Source organism: Morone saxatilis, unplaced genomic scaffold (genome assembly GCF_004916995.1).
Source record: "Morone saxatilis isolate NCDOM2014 unplaced genomic scaffold, NCSU_SB_2.0 Contig15, whole genome shotgun sequence".
Lineage (NCBI taxonomy): Eukaryota > Metazoa > Chordata > Actinopteri > Moronidae > Morone > Morone saxatilis.
The window spans coordinates 14707510-14725345 of record NW_023339707.1 but is presented as its reverse complement, the minus strand read 5'-3'; the positions used below and the strand labels follow the sequence as shown (position 1 = coordinate 14725345).

Sequence of the window (17836 nt, the reverse complement as noted above, 5' to 3'; positions counted from 1 at the left end):
AAAAAACAGCCGGCATTTCAACACAGGCTAAAGGTGAAGTGAAGAGACTCTGAATGAATAAGCGAGGTTTTGGGGCCATGGAGGAGGATGCTGTGATCTTCGACTAGGGATCGTTCTCTCACGATCAAGACAACACACACACACACACACAACACGGCACACTGGCCACCCAAGCGGCCCGGGCGCTGCCGAAAAGAAAAAACGTACGCCACCACTACCGCCCAGCGAGCGAGCGAGCCCACACACACACCACACACCACACCACACACACACACACACACAAGCACTTCTTTCTACTTCCAACTGTGATGCGCATGGTATGTTCTCATAGCAAGTAATTTCTCTCATTCACAGCTGGTCCTGGTGTCTATGAGTTTTGGTAATGCACTTCCATTTCGCATTTCCATTCAAATGGCTTTACCCGTAAAACTACTGCAATCAGCCGGCTTATTTCAGCTGAGCCATGTGTGAGGTTGTGTGTGTGTTGTGCTGCTGCTGTGTGTGCAGGCAGGCTGTTTTGGGAAGTGAACACTGTAATCTAGAGCCTGGCCAATCATTTCCTTCACCATAGCAACACACCTGGCCACTGCATATCGTTGCATATCATTCTGTTCTGGGTTCCTTTCGGCTATTGATTCATGTTTGTTCTGCTTCCTTCCTGGTCTGATGGAGAACAGCAGAAGACACAGTGGATGCCTCTGTGTCCTCTCTTGCCTGGACATCTTCAGATCTTCTTTGAAATCAAACAAGAAACTCTTATTCCTGTGTATATATCTGTGTGTGCATCCGGGCATGGAGAGGCAAAATCTCCGGCAGGTCCTTCTGCTGAAAATCCACAACAAAAGCATGCTCTAGGAACAAACAAAGATAAGGATGGTGGTATAAAGGGAGGATGAGAGAGGAATGAGAGAATAACATTCTCTAAAGGTCTGAATGCTTAGCCTCACACTCCCAGCGAAATGTCAGACGCTGCCTATGAAAGCAGCGTCGATAGAAACACACTTTTCAGCATTTGTGAGTGGGTGATGGTGTGTATTTGCGTGTGCATGCTTGAGTGTTAATGTTTTTCTCAGTTGACACGTGTTAAGATATTAGCCCTTTGACCTATTCTATCTCGCAGCCGCTTTTGCAAATGTCAATCATTGTATGTGAGAGTATGCAATTATGTCAGTGTGTGTGTGATGAACTCTGTAATCTGAAATTGAATTTGAGTACATGTATGTACGGCATGTGTGTTTGTGTATCTATCAATATGCAGTTGTAAGATGGCCTGTGAAATGTATAATTTCTCTCACCTATGACTGAAAGTCTGTTAATCTGCCATATGTGTAGATAGGAAAAACAAAAATAACCGCCTTTAATTAAAAAAAAACGTGTAAAAAATTACACAACATTACATCGTAATCATACATGGCCAACAATAATTTAATCTCTGCTGCACCCTGCTGAACATTTAAACACTTGATTCCCACATGCGGATAATCTATTCTGGCATATCATTCATGTAGTGTAACTTACCATGCAGGAAGATGGGAGTTAAAGCTCTAGGGTAAAAATAACTTGCATAGTAGCAGGGAGTTTTTCAATTGGAAAAACAGATTAGAGATAAGTAGGTACTACTCACTCCTGTGAATTTCAATTCCGGCATATCACGAGAATGAACACTCCAGGTGGTGTGTTTGTCTTTGTGTGCATGTTGTGTTGCTGTGGGCGTACACTAATGTGTGAGCTGCATGTCTGCGTGTGTTTGCGTGTGTCTCGCATATATTCAAATGAGCCTGCCATGTTTCTTTGTCAATAGGTGGTCCTGCCAAAGTGTATGATGCAGTTTTAAAAAGAGAGAGGAAATTACTTCTTTTTTTTGCTCAAGTCATTCTGCCGAGGCTCGGGCTCTGTACGAGATGACAGCAATAATTAAACTGACACAGTCAGAGAGGCAGGCCCTGTTGTCTCCCCAAAAACAGACACACAGGCTCATGCACAAACGCACACATTTACAAGCCTTCACTGTAGCTGACAGGGTAAAAGCTGAACACACAGAGCTAACAAGACTTGCCGTGGTGACTGGATTAGATTTGTTAGCGCTAGAAGAAGAGTCTGGCATCTCTACCTGATTACAGATCCCTGATGTGTTTCTGCTGGTCTCCGTCTTCACTACAGAGCTTTGATTCTCGGCACAAACCTGATTAGGCCCAACCTGACTGGTCTCGTCCAGGTCAGGCTCCATTTTCTCTTAATTCCCCCAGGCTCATTTTATTTGTCGATTTGTTTTTGTCCTAAATCAAACCACAAGAAGCAATGTGTTGTGTTAACAAGTTCACATCTAGCCCCTGTTGCTTTTCCAGTGCTCCCTGTGATACTCTGAAGCTGTCAGGTTAGCTGAGGTGATGTATATTAACACAGAAAACCATGCCTATGAGGAAGAAATTGGTATGATGTCCTAACAGAAAGAAATGTCTGAGGTACAGAAGAAATGCATTGAAATGTATGTGTGTTTGTGTGTCCCTGTCTTTGGTTCTGACCGGTTTACAACCAACTTTTCTGAACCTGAACAAAATATTACTTTCCTAATTTTGCCCCAGTTCCCTTGCAATCTCTTCCCCCTCAATTAAACACAATTTCCGTTCATATTTCATCATTTTTCCACCCGCCCCCTTTCTCCTGCCCAGTCCATTTCTCTGACATTTGCACTCATCTACCCCCTTTCATTATCTGACATCCTGTGATTATGATTTGCCTGACAAAGGATTCAGCTTGTTTACACTTTCAAAAGTTCATAAATGATCCCCCTCATTTAGCTGTCAACTTGATTGGCCTATTGTTCTTGCGCTGTACTTGCTGTGCGGTACGGTTCCCGACGGTTGAAGCCACTGACCTTAACAAATTCCTATCCATTATGAATGCAACACTAAAGCCCTGAAAGTTAGCAAAAGCTGTCATATATAGCTGAGCTATAACAACTGCTGTCAGAGAAGCAGAGGAGGGGTGGACAGGGGTCACATACATTATTGACTGGTAGCGGAAGTCTTGGACTTTTTTTAAGCAGTACATTAAGCCCTGCCTCGGCACATTCGCTCCACCAAGGGGAGGGGAGGGCAGTGGCCTGAATCTGAATGTTCTCCCGAGGTAACCAAGAACCAGACTGCAGTTCTAAATAGACAAAAAAACATTCCCAGTGGTGCTGCGTGCTGTTGGTTCAGCATGCATTTGTAGTTTGGATTCAAACTTTACTTTTTCCCCATATAATCATCTTTTGGCGTTACAATTTGTTGAGGACATCTGAACATTTCTCCCTAAAAATAGCACAGTTGCTATTTAATAAACAACTTATCAACAGCGCCCCAAATGAATCAGATCAGCTCCATTTATCAGCTCTGCCTGCATGTGTAGTCAATAGCTTTGATACTTCTTCTCACAGCTAAATATGTTTGTACCTTTAACATGTCTGCAGGTGTGACCATACACAAATAAAGTATATACATGTAATAAGCTAATGCACTTGAATAACTTCCTCGGTTGTAAAAATAAATGCTAACTAAGCCTTGGCCTACTGGATCAGGGCAGGTCCTATGGGTCTCAGTTCTGCCAGAGGCCTGATCCATTGAGGGCTGAGCTGATCTGAGCGGGATTGGCTGGGGTCAGTCCATCAATAGCATTGGGGACAGCAATTAATATTGTCAAACCAGCCAGGGAAGAGTTGCAGCATCAACAAAATGTTAAAGTGCTCTGTGACACTTTGCTTCCTCTGTTTTGCACATTTATATTGGATACAAGCCAAGTAGACAGAGCATGGTGGAGAGACAGATACAAAGGGAAAGTGAAAGAGAGAGGCAAAGATGGAGGGAGGGAAGGAGGGGAGTAGTGGTCTTTGAAACATCAAGTCCCAATAATCAATTAGTTTCAAGTTTTCAGCAGTTCTGCTGACTGAAAGGGAATATGAAGTGCTTAACCCAGCACTGCCATTCCTCTCTCCTATGTCTCATACTGTCACTTGCTTTACACTTTCTTCACTTTTATTTCATGCTCAGACTGAACTTTTGAATAATCGTTTTTCTTGACATTTACCTTTCCCATCCTTCCTGCCCATATCCCCATTTCATCATTCTAGAAAACAATTCCATCTCTTTGATTTCTTGGTGACAGAAAAACAACCAGAGAGAAGGGGAAGGAAGAGACTGCTGCTGTCCTGACATCCACTGGCTGTCTCTGCCTTGTCATTAGTAGCCATCACTCTTAACAGATACTCATGCACAGACAGACACACACAGACGTGGCAATGATCTGAGACTGAGGACAGTTAATGAAATGAGGGAAATGAGGGGAGCAGTGCTTTGAGCTCAGCGTGACAGTGTGGTATGTCAGTGAGGAGAGCAGACAGGAGGAAAGGGCAGGAGAAGACTGCAGGGCCAGACCACACAATTATAAGCCCTTTTAGAACTACACACTAACAGATGTGCTTTCATATGTCTGCAGTAAGTGATCAACAAATGGGTTGTTCTGTTTTCCCCATTTTTTATTAAAGAGAAGTTCATGTGAAACAAAAGTTTGAAAAATTATATTGGTTACAATCATCTTTTTTGTGTGGATTTTCAATCTTTGCACCCACACCCACTGAAGTATCCACTTGGATGTGGGTGAATATATCAGATCGTTGATCGTTGTACTGATGGGTAGGCAGTAACACTCCTTAATTTAACACATAAAACAAACATAAATGCTATATTTCTATCCTGTTATCTACATGGTTTGACTGGACCTCTTTTAATTATGTCACCTTGCTGCACCCTCTTCTGCGATGGTGTAATGGCGGCCGACTTAGCACCACTAACTAATTATCTGGATGAGCCCAACTCAAAATATTTGCATAAAAGCAATGGATTAAAATGCACATTAACTGGCACTTTGGTTCAAATCTGCATTACATTTGGATGGAAATTTGGCTATGGTTTACTTAAACGTGGGTCTTATTTTTGTAGTTTAGGCCGAACTTGAAACTGGAAAGTAGTCTGTGATGGGTTTCACCATTTGTCTTAATTCTCCCCATATTTCTCTTTGTTTGTAAATTTGGCTAACCATGAGGTTTGATTGTCTGTTTGCTGGTGTTCTGTCAGACTTCTTTTAAGCAATGTTGTCTTGTGCTCAGCAATTACATTGGAATGATATCATTACCAACAGAAATGACAGCCAAAACTGTAAAAATAAGACCAAAGTTGTAAAAAAACAGAATTTTCCACTAAATTTTGATCTTAATTTAAATCAACTCCTGCAGAGGACAAGTTGTTAAAAATGCTAAATTTGTGTTTGAAATTCACTGTGCATGTCAGCAAATGAAAATGAAAGTTAATGGGAGGTTTTTGCTGGCAGAGAAATTTCATTTAAAGTCCTGTGTGTACCTTTTATTTTTAACATACACCCATGCAGACTTCCTCTACTCTACACTGGTAATCATGTTGAGGACTACAGAGGCGTAGCTGCCACAGGTAAATGATATCAGCAGGTACAGAGCATGCAGAGACCGAATGCCATTACAGGAGAAACAGCCCTAGCAGCAACGCATCCACTCTGCTTTGAAGTGCATTTGTCACATGAAACACAGCCGTGCTTGACTTCAAAGAGGGCATTACAATAGCTCCACGCCTTTCAACTTTGATAACAACATGCTCGCTGTTTCTTTAACCGTCTGCTGTTGCCACCGTTTCCAGCCAGCAGACAAGCTTTTTTTTTCAGAAGAGATAGAAAGAGGAGACGAGAGGAGAGGAAAAGAAAGGAGAGGAGCTGCTGTCTGCTAGACAATGATAATATCCCACCAACTCGGGAACTGATGAAGGTAAGAGCAATTAAAAAGTAACAATGGTGAGCTAATATGCCCACGAATAAAATCACAAATACACATACGATAGTTTGATGGCACACACACACACACAAGCTACAAATGAGAACAGACACGTGCAGCAACCTTTGCGAGCACGTTTACTTTGAAACAATGTTTGATTTGCCTTTTTTATCTTATCTATAATAGCGGAGTTGCAATTAAATTGGCTGAAGCAACTAAAAGCCACAACTGCTCTTGCCTAAAGTTTCCTTTTCTGTCAGACAGAGGAGGCTGTGCACAATAATGTGGAGATGATAAGGGAGAGGGGATGGAGACACGAATACAATCAAACACCAATTCTAAATGCAATTACACACACTTACTCAATCCTCTTTACACACACACCCACACACAATACCACACCCAAAACCTGCAGGAAGCTTAAATACTATGAACATAAACATATTCTCTACCATATAATTTCCCTTTCCCTCAATCAAACCCATTATCTTAACACACAAAAATGAAAGCACAAACATTGTCTCACCTAAACACACTTAAATCAACTAGCATACACACATATTTACATGTGCACCCTTTACAGCAGCAGAAATGTCTGTCTCACAGCAGGTGGCGGCGAGTGATAAAGAGGGGGAATCGACGTGGAGACGGTTAGATAAAACCATGTTGATGGACAGGGGAAGGCACCGACACGGAAATTGAATCGCTGAAGCGCCACATATACTTTAGCAAAAAAGCAGAGAGATGGGAAGAGGCGGAGTCGAGAGGGGAGAGACAGACAAAGGAGCAAGGGATGCTTAAGGACAGCTGCAGGACTGCACACTAGGCCAGACAGATGAGAGTTTGGGTAATAAAAGCCGAGAGAAATTGGAGAAAGATGGAGAAGAAGAGGGAAAGGGACTCATGGACACTAACATTTCATCACAAAGCAAAACTGTCAGCGTTGAAAACGAGAAAGGTTGAGGTGAAGTGGACTCATGATGGCAGCTGAAGCGGGTTTTATTCTCCATGGACGTAAGCATGGAGAATTTCTTTTCACTCCTCCACATTTCCTCAAATTTCTCTCCTATAGGATTTATTTTTCCTGTTCCTGCCATGACTTTCATTTGTCTTTGCTAAAGCGCTATTCTATCACCCCAGTGACCAGTATTCCCTCTCATCTTCTCATCAACCCTTACTCCACACACATATGAAGACACACTGGCACATACAACCCCCTGAGATGTACAATTATCAGGCATCCAGCATCTGGGCAGGCGGCTTTAGAGAAGCCATTAGCTAACCAAGTCCTCGTATCTCCAGGGGTTTATCGCACTCTCAAGGAGATGGTGCACACAGACAACTATGTCACAAGATTCAATACGTCTTATCTCACAGCTCAATAAAATGACTCTTGTCAGCATGTAAGTTTATCAGACAGTTGAAATCGGTTGACAAGACATGTCTCTCTGTAACGAAAAGCTTAGTTACGTAAGTTAAATACAGTAAATACTGATTTTGAAAGGATGCGGCAGCGCTGTAATCCAACAACAATGGTCATTATTATTAGAAAACTGATTAAGCCCCCCCCTTCTGTAATTTCCTATTGCAGGAGTAAATAACATAACCAGTAACAATATTCAATTATAACCTTGCTTTCATGCCAGCAATCATTGTATAAGACTAGGAGTCATATTTTTGAAATGCCAGATGACTCATATTAGCATGAAATACTTCTACATCTTTTCTATGTGCTTGGTGAAGACTGTTGAGCATGTAGACAGGTGGAAATGCGAATGCTTTCAAAGCAGCAGGAAAAGGTATCATGCACAAGAATAATAACAAATGCACAAGCAAAGCTAAAGCATAGTAATGGTTTGTCACCATCTGTGGCCCTCTCTCTCCATCCTTTCGCTTTTCTTTTTAGCTTGTATCCTTGGACCAGACTCTCAGAGAGAAATCCAATTTCTGTTAACAGCACCATGTTGTCCTGATAGGATCTATCACCTGGAGCTAGAGCTGCAGCCAGAGAGGCAGTGCACCATGGACACATCCTGAACTGCACCTGTTACAGCACTGACACACAAAAACACATAACCATAGACAGGCAGACATGCTCACATACTGATATGGACAAATGTGATCATGTGCGTCATGAGTCAAAGTCCTGCGTTCCAGTGAAAGTACACAAGTATAATTAACTAAATTTAAAGTATCACAATTAAAAGTTCCCATTGTGCAGAATAAATGAGACTCACAGTCTCAGAGACTCTAAGTATATTTTTAAGAGACGTTGAGATGTTTTAACTTTTCACCTCTCTGCCTGGTACTTAAACTATACATATAAGAATAAACGTTCTAGGACTGTGTCAATGGTAAGCAAAACGATTGGAAACCCCCAAAAGCCTTTGACTACATTTTTTTACGGAAAGAACAAGAAAGAAAGTCAGGAGCATCCTGGCAGATAGCTCCCATCCTCTCTTCAGCCAGTCTGAGCCTTTGAGCTTGGGGAGGCGCTATAGAGTCCCCCTGGCAACTACAAATGTATTTAAGAAATCATTCGTCCTAAGTGCCATTAATATTCTTAACTCTAGAGATCTTAGCCACAGACATTGACATAAATTGTTTCTAAATGTGTAATGTGATCTTGTCTGTGTGTTTGCTTTACTAATAGCTTGTCTGTTTTTAATGATGCTGTATCTTGTTTCTGTGAGCCAAAGACAAAATTCCACCCTGATGGACAGATATATTCTTTGCTGTTCTATTGTTCTATTATGTAAATTAAATATAAAAATGCATACTTAAAGTGCAGATCACATGTTTTGCAAGATCTCATACTGCAAGATAACTATTGACAATACAGTAGCTGTCAAATAAAATGTCAAATGTAGTGGAGTACATAAGGCAATATTTCCATCTGAAATGAATTAAGAAAAAGTATGAAGTACCTAAAACTTAACCACACTTGTCCTCCATAGGATACTAATCCACTTGTGTTTCAAAGACAAAACACATCCAGAAATACACGCAGAATTAAACAAAACAAGAAATATACCCATTCAAAGAGCTTTGTCCTAAAGTGGCCTCTTACAGTAGATACTGATGTTTGGTCAGAGCAGATCAATAAAGTGACACAGACACCAATGGGTGGATCACAGCCTCTCTGTGTCTGTCACCTCACACAGCACCCACTCCTTCACATATCTCTCTCACACATACACATAGCAAACGCAAAAGGTGTCTGGATTCACTGTGGCAATGTGACACTACAGCACCTCTTCAGACAACCCAAAGGGTGAGCAGAGTGGTCAGAAATGAATACTTTACCAAATGATTTCATTGAGCTGAGACTAGTACCTTTACTTTCTTCACATTTCATTCATGCTTTTATAGGAGTTGTTTTGTACATCGAATGGTTTGCTTAAGGGTCTAGTGTGTAAGATGTAGGGGGGTTTATTGGCAAAACACAGCAGAAATTGAATTTAATATTCATAAGTATATTTTCATTGGTGTACAGTATCACCTGAAAATAAGAATCATTACATTTTCTTTACATTAAAAGAGGCCATTTATCTGCAGAGGCAGCAGGTCTATTCGCCAAATTATGAATCCCACTATAGTAAAGGCATAAGGCTGGCTGGCTAGCACACGTTGGATGGGTTGGTTAGGTTTAGGCATGAGAACTGACACTGGTCAGGGTTAGGACAAGAATATCAGGATAAGTCAATCAGAGGCAGAGTAAGGTGGGTCATGCCTTCACCATAGTATTTATAATTCCTCCATGTTTCTACAGTAGCCCAGAACGGACAAATCAAACAGTAGCTCTATAGGACCTATCACATTTTTTTGCGAGTTTCTCCGACACGCTTGGAGGGGAGGGTGAGGCAAGTGGTATTCAGTTAGATGCAATCCGCAACTTCACCACTAGATGCAACTAAATCCTACGCACTGGTCCTTTAACTCAAAAAAGGTTTAGTGTGATGGATGAAGATTAAATAAAGTACCTTCATTGCCTGGGCTTTCTTGTGAAACATCTCCTCCATGTCCTCCGCCAGCCTCTTTACCAGCTGCAGCCCATCAATCTCCTCCACTCGCACTGCCCGTTCAAACTCCTTATATTTCTGAAAGAAAACCACACATCATGTTATTAGGTTACAATTACTGCAGCAGTTAAATCCCTAAACAATGTATTTTCATTCTTATAGGGTGATTCTGAAAATAGGCACATTTTACTTTGCTATACAATAAATTAGCGTATAGCATGCACGTCCCTGTGTGAGCTATCTACTGTAAAGTAATGTCACAAATAACCATATTTCTTAGGCAAAGCAAGGCGATGCGGAAGAAATACTGTCATGAGTTTAAAGTCTTAAAAATATACCTTATAATGAGTTCTGAAATAAAGGAAAATTTTTTGGGATGTAAGTTTTAAAAAGCTATTGGCAATGGTACAAAGTACTAAAAATGCATTATCAGTGGTTCAGAAGTTGAATATAGCTTAGTAGGAGTCGCTTCCCCAACCTAATCTACATATAAACGAAACCAATCAGCTCAGCCAAGAGAATTATCAGCCACCTTCAAGTTTTACCAACCACACACTAAGCATCGATGACACACCGCTGCCCTCAGTAACTGCGCTCCACAAAATCACATTATTCTGCTAGAAACCAATGTGGTGCTTAACTTAACCAGTGCCTTAACGGGGGACAGTGACATTAAGTCTCACTAATTCCACACCCATACATGCCACGCACACACGCACACACACCACACTCATATATATGCAGAGCTGATCTAAGCAAGGGGTGTACTTCTACAAGAAAAAAAAATTAGAAGAAGAAAAGAAAACCATTTTTGAAATCTGTGCAAAGCTGAAGGCGGCTGTGTTTCACTCTTGGGGGATTTAACAGAAGATTACTGCCATATCAAATAGCATGCCCTCTCTAATGTTATGCCAACCTGCTTAGACGCATGCTCTTAGCTGCTCCTGTACAGCAACACACATGAAGAGCAGGGTGAGGGGGGGGAGAGAGATCACAGTAGGAGGAGGAATGGGGACAGCATCAGACACTCAGGCGGCAGCTTTTGGATTTAGGCAGTCATCTGAAAAACTGCAGGACATCGCCAAACAGAGAGGAATATTTTTCTGCTTCATACCAAAACTTTTGATATGGGTGAATTCTTTGGTTGTAGCTGAGGGTTGCAAGTGAAAGCAGAGAGGATGAGCAAAATGTTCGGTCCCTTGAGAGAATTAAGGCAAGATGGTTTATTGTGCGATGGCACTGGAGAAAAAAACCTTCAGTGGAAAACAATCAAGCACAAAAAAGAGGGGACACTGAGAGGGGACACCAAATTTGATCATTGATTGTTATCTTGTTAGAATTATGGGTACATAGCTTTCTCCACTTCCCATCCCAAGACAAAGACACAGCCAGACAGACAAAAAGACAAGAGAGGGAATAGGGAGATAACGGGAAACAAAAGAGACAGAGAAGAGAGAGTGTGATAAGGAGAGCAAACACTGTGTGGGTGCAAGCAGATTCAAGAGATCCAAAGACTGGAAGACAGAGAAGGCAGAGGAATGTTAAAGGTGAAAAGTTAAGGTAGAACAAAGAATAGGATGATGGATGAACAGAAAAAGAGCGTGGAAAGATAATATTGAAGTGGGAGGTCAGAGGGGGTGTGTGAAATGCTATCAGTATTTCTAGAGCTGCAGGTGGGGACAAGTACAGGAAAGCCGGTTCAAATCACCAAATTCACATTCAGTTTAATAATTTATGACTTAAACAGTAAGAATGACTTGTATACTATACAAGGTAAAAGATAAAGGTCAAATCCATTGATTACTACATTCATCATTACAAGCAACCAATTATAAGGAGTGCAAGGGCCAGAGCCTGAAGGTACGATATTCCTGTGATGCCAGAATGATCATGTAAGAGAGAAGTGCTTGGAAAAGAATTAAAATAAGAGCTAAGGCAGAGGGGATTTTTTTTAGAGCAATTATAGTGATTAGAGGAAAGAGGGTCTGATTCATCAAGGTACTTTTTGAGGAGATGAGCGTCCGACTTATAAATGAACTAATAAAATCAGGTTCATAAAGGGAAACACTCACTGTTTCATCTTTATCTCCATATCATAGCATCAACACTCTGTTCACAGCCATAACCCATGAACAGTCTTTGAAAGCGCTGCCGAAAGTGGTGCCTTCTCTGCCAACTTCATTTGCATGTCATGGCAAAACAGTTTGGAGTATCAAAATTCTCTTCAAAAGCCCTGGTGCAGCATCCAAAAATGCTTCTGTTTCGCGTATGGTAAAGACTGGATCAGACACAAGGAGGGAAAGAGAAAGAGAAAGCAAGAAAGAGAGAAAGAAGCCATGGAAAGGTGCACCGGAAGTCACTTTAATGTCCTTTTAGATTTATTTAAATTTTTAATCAGAACTGTGACAACTACCAAAACCACAAGTTTTACATTTTTCAAACAAACCATTGTCCCTCACCCAACACCACTGCTAATTAATTGCAGCCTCAAGTAAAATATTCTGTGGCCAATCAAAGTGACTAGCTGATGACTCAAAAGCCAAATCACAGCGACCGTAACCGTATGAAAATCAGGGCGATAATCCCACTGGCTGACTGACAACTGCAGTATGTTAGAGCGACAGAAAATCCAGGTTTTAAGCCAATCCTGGTTCCTGGCTGGTGGTGGTGGGCTGTTAAAGCTGACAGGTCAGTGGCGGCTCAAACCTGAACTGGCTTGACTGGTTTCTTCACCAATTTGTCCATTTTTCTCAATTTTCTGGCTCTAGAGCTTCTTCTTCTCTCTAGTTAGTGTGTCTCCTGCTTTCCTCTTTCATCTCTCTTCTTCTCTACTGCACCCACTTCCTTTGCTAATTATAAAAATGAATGGGCTGACTTCATGGACGTAGTCATAGCTAGGAATTGTTCTCTCTTTTCTATTGAAACCAGTATATTTTTGTCTAAAGCTCCACTTAATCCTTGTCCATGAAACTGGCCCAGAACCGACAGATATTACACATTTTACGGAGGCATAAGGAAAGCACTGAGTGCCCACAGCCTCAACCGAAGAGTTTATGTGTTTGTGATCGCATTTGTGTAGTCAGTGAGAGGTTCCAGCTGACCACAGGCTGTCTGCAGCACTATGTTCAGTCAGGCTGACCAGAGCAGACCAGGCCTAATTAGCTTGAAGCTATCCTCTTCACATCATATCATCATCACAGGAAAGCCAACTGACAATACATCCAGAACCACCATTTCCCAGGACAGGGGAGAAGCCTCTACAACGTCTTCAATGGCAAGTTTGATGCCAAAATTCGACCGGGCATTACTTTAGGACGCCGCAAACAGCTTATTTGATGTTAGAGCACGATGCGTACTTGCAATTTTTGTTGTATCCACATTGTTGACTGGACTTCTTCTAAGTCACTTTGGATAAATGTGTCAGTCAAATAAATGTAATGCAATTGATTTGGTACAATTTTCAAGATTTCAAGAATTTTTCTCATGAAATACCATTGGTCCTTGAGATATACCTTACAAATCCTAGGACTCAGCTTTGGTATTGGTGGATTGTATTGGGATGTAATGCTTAGGCTGGACCAACTGTTCATATCCACTAGTCTAGTCTAGATGAATTGCATGTTTTGGCCTACCTTGTTTTTGAGCACAAACTATTGCTTCCTTTCACTTTTCCCAAAGAATTGTTTTGTTTTCTGGAAACTTACCAGTTGTATGTGTACTGCTCATTACACCAGGGAGATATCTGTTTACCTATAACATGTGGTTTCGCAACCAACAAAAAAGCTATTCTATTTTTTACAACCCATTAGTCTTGTTTTGTCATCATTACTAATGGTTCCAAAAACATAGCTGTTGAGATATAGTATGGGAACATGGGTTGTTCACTTTAAGGGTCAGTTTATTAAAATAATTTTTTAAAAATCCAAACATTTTCTTACCTTCCTCTTGTAGAAACGTTTGGTTTGATTTGCCTAGATTTTAAAATATTAATCTCTGAGATTTCTGCTGCCATCCCAATACAATTGAGGTGAATGAACTTTAATTTGTGATGCTCAAAGTACCACAATATTACATTTACAAAACTTAACAGCATTGTACAATCTCCTGGAAAGCCACACTGGAATGACAAGCTGCTGTTGAATGCTTTAAATGTATAAAGTTTCCACACTGTGAGCACCACAAACAAAATTCCATTCACCTCCATTGTATAAATCCTTTACATTGGAGTCTATGTGGTAATGCAAACACAAGTGATCAGACAGGATCTGACAACTGTCTGATATTAACAAACAGTTTTCAGCCCAAACTTGATGGATGCTTTTTAATCTTTTTCAGTTAGCTAACAATAATGTCATTAACCACACTAAGTGCTTGACAGTAGCTTTGGAGGGTGGGGCTCAGTGTGTTGCATACAGTATAAAGTCACATCTCGAAGCTGTCCTGTGCAACCAGTCTTGGCCTCTTCGACGCAGGGAAGCTCCAGTCACAAATTTCCTGATCCCTTATCAAGATATATACTAGGCTAGGGCTACCTTGTGTGTCCACTGAAAGAAGAAGTTTCAACTGTGCTGAAGACCGAGACAAGCAGTGGTGAAACATATTGTATGGTCTGTGGTAACTCAATCCCTCTCTCCCCCCACCCCTCTGCTGTGCCGCATCACATGAATGAGCTGATGCTGCTAATCTTTCTCCTACACAGTGTGCTCTGACTGTGGGACAACAATCAGAGGCTAGAATCCCCATATCCAGGCTGCACTTTAGCACACAGAAACAGAAACAGAGAGCTTGCATGCACATATACACACACATGCCACAAGTATAGATCCAAAAGGTATTTATAGAAGAGGGCACTTTTCATGCTAACATGTGCATAAGCACTTGTTTACTTTGTGTCTGTCTGTTGCTCATAATGAAGTGTTAGTGGGTAGAATGAATGACATAATACTGCATGTGTTTGTATCTATGTATGTCATTTCCTTGGGGTTTGATAATAAAGTGATTAATGAAGGGGAAAAACTTCATTTCACACTAAGACTGAACCCCAATCCCCCAAATCCCATCTCATTTTACGCGTCACCAGAGCCCACTTTACCTCTGTCTACTCTCACACAATCTCACAGCTGTTTGAATCCCCCCGCCCCCCATCTCTCTCTCTCTCTCTCACACACACACACACACATTAACTGGCACACGATGGTGCCCCTTTAACATCTGTGCACAGACCCAAACCAATAAACTATACTCATCAGATTCTTCACTTATTAGTTACTGAATATTTTTCAGCATATGTATGAATTACTGTAAACTGTTAGAATGTTAAAAGGGCATATCATGATTCATATTTAACTATTAAATCATGAAGCATGTGACCTAAATGTAAATGACTAAAAGCCAAAATATAAACAGTGTTACTGATTTTGTTTGTTGCTCAGATGTTTCCTGTGTCTGTGGCTTACTAAATGAAGCTGAACATTCACAGCAGAAAACAAGAGGCAGGAGTGCCAAGAAGCCAAGCATACTACCGTGAATTACAAGTCCGTGTGCTACAGTATCCTGTCTCATTCAAGCTGTGTTATTTGGTTTTCATTCACAAAAAGCAGCCCTGTTTGTTTTGTCTGCTTCTGCCTACTTGTTTGACTACAAATGGATGAGTCTGGTTTGATGAACAAAAGAGACACGGCTCAAAGAAGCCTCTGAATGAATGAATGTGTGTGTGTGTGTGTGTGTGTGCGTGCGCGCACGTGTGTTGGAGGAGATGCGGAGAGACAACAGAGGGACAGAGACCAATAAAACCACTTAACATACTCTCTGATGTACTAAACCCATGAAATGAGCAAACGTGTGATACAATTAAGTTTCTAGTGTCCATGACAAACTTTCTCGTGAAAAAATGTTCCTTCAAGAAACGGAATAAAAGGAAGAAAAACACTCTTCTCAAAATATCGCCTTCTTTCTTTCATTTATCTCCCCATCCATAAATGGGGTTTGGATAGTCAATCCAATATCCACTGAACAAAATTGTGTGTGTGTGTGTGTGTGTGTGTGTGCCATATTTAAGGACCAGTATGTAGGATTTAGTGGCATCTAAGGGTGAAGTTTCAGACTGCAATTAACTGAAGACCACTCGCATCTGTATTTCGTGACCTGGGAATGAGAACTACGGTGGTTTGTCCGTTTTGGGCTACTATAGAAACATGGCAGTTCAATATGGCGGACTCCATGGAAGGCGACCGGCAGTTTCTGTAGACATTCTGTAGACGTCTCATTCTAAGGTAACAAAACCACAATGATACCTATGTTCAGGTAATTATGAAAACATAACTATGAAAATTATATTCCATTTCTGCCAATAGATCTTCCTAAATGTTACACACCTTTAAATTAAATATAGTAAGCAATGTAAAGCAATGTATTTGCCATCAGCAGTAAGATCCCACTGTACGGTATTGTACCATTATCAATTTTGTGGGTACTTTATTTGAATATTTCCTTTTTGTACAGCATCATTACATTCAATGTACACTTTTATCCAAATACACCAAACTAGCTACATTTGCTTGAACATTTATTCATCAGTTTTCAGTCTGTGACAGAAGATGGCTAGAGTTTCTGCTGTCCTGATATCAATGAGGAGCTTGTTCCACCATTGTGGAGCCAGGACAAAAAACAGTTGGTATTATAACACTACATTTCAGAGGGGGAAAAAAATTACTTTCTACACTAGTACATTTATTTTAAAAGGTACAGTTATATTTGTGGTTAATTTGCATATTAATATTTTACATATACAAAACATAAGATAAGTGAGTAGTAAAATTAGACACCAGGAGCAGCTAGAACCGCTTTTACATGAAAGTATTATCAATATTCCAGTAATATTAATATATATGATATATATCCTATATCATAATAGGAATATGTTTCATATGTAAGGATTTCACTTACAACTTGGATTGTGGTATTGCTACTACTGAACTAAAAGGTCTGGATACATCTACTACTTTCAAAAACAGCCCCCCATTTAAATGTCACCACAAAGATATAGGCTACCATATTTTCACTACATCTAACATGAAACGGTCAACACATCTCCAGCCAAATATATATATCAAGTTAATCTTTTCCCAACATGTGGAGAATATTATATAAGATGTGATGCTTAATATTTGAAAAATAAGACTTTGCTGAATTATTTAACCAAATCTCAGGACAGAAATCCACAAATGGCAAATCCCTCTGGATGAAGTGCACTTTCTGTGTGTGTATGCTTTCAGGTGCTTGTATGAGTTCATTAATGCAAGCTACATCCTTGTGCCTGCAGTGTGAGAGAATGTATTCTCCTAAAACATGTTCAGGAGGACAAACGTCTTGCAGTGTCATCATTTCATATAAAAGGGCCACTGATTCCCCAAAGCCATGTTTGTAATTACAGCCAACATGGCTCGGGGAGGAGGAGGGGAGCAGGGGTGGAGAGACAAGTGACAAGAGAGGAGGTGAGGAATGAAAAAAAAAAGGTAGGACCCGGAGGCATCACGTGGTTGTTAATTCTGCTTTCTGCCACAGTGTCACTGGGCCACTACTGAGCGTGTCTGTGTGCAGAAACAAGGGAAAAACAGAGCGGGGGAGAGACTGTCTGAAACAACTGCACTTTGACTGATGTTGCATTCCTGCCTCCTGTGGAACGCTGTGACTTGGGCAGGGGACGCGAGCGTCAGCCCAAATCCAGAGCAGGAAATCACTGCTGGATCACAGGATCTCCCAGGAACGGCAAATCGTTATGCCCTCCTCCTTTCATACCCTCCCTTGTATGCCAGCCGACAAATTGTTCCCTCAAAAGAAGAGTGCTGGCCGGAGATGAAGTGGAACAATTAATTTCACGCTTGTCCTCCCTGCCTCAAAAGCATGTTGGTCTGAGTCCCGTATCTGGTGGCACAGAGACACTCCCCGCGGATTGTAAAACACACACACTCTCACACTCTCT

General features: G+C 41.0%; 1 protein-coding gene across 1 annotated transcript in view; it reads right to left on the bottom strand.

The window, feature by feature from the left end:
• cacna2d3a (calcium channel, voltage-dependent, alpha 2/delta subunit 3a) overlaps positions 1 to 17836 on the bottom strand; it is a 107933-nt gene that overhangs the window by 77621 nt on the left and 12476 nt on the right. The window contains exon 3 of the mRNA XM_035656128.1: positions 9817 to 9933. Within this exon, the coding sequence (XP_035512021.1) occupies positions 9817 to 9933 (117 nt within the window). The remainder of the gene's footprint in view (positions 1 to 9816; positions 9934 to 17836) is intronic.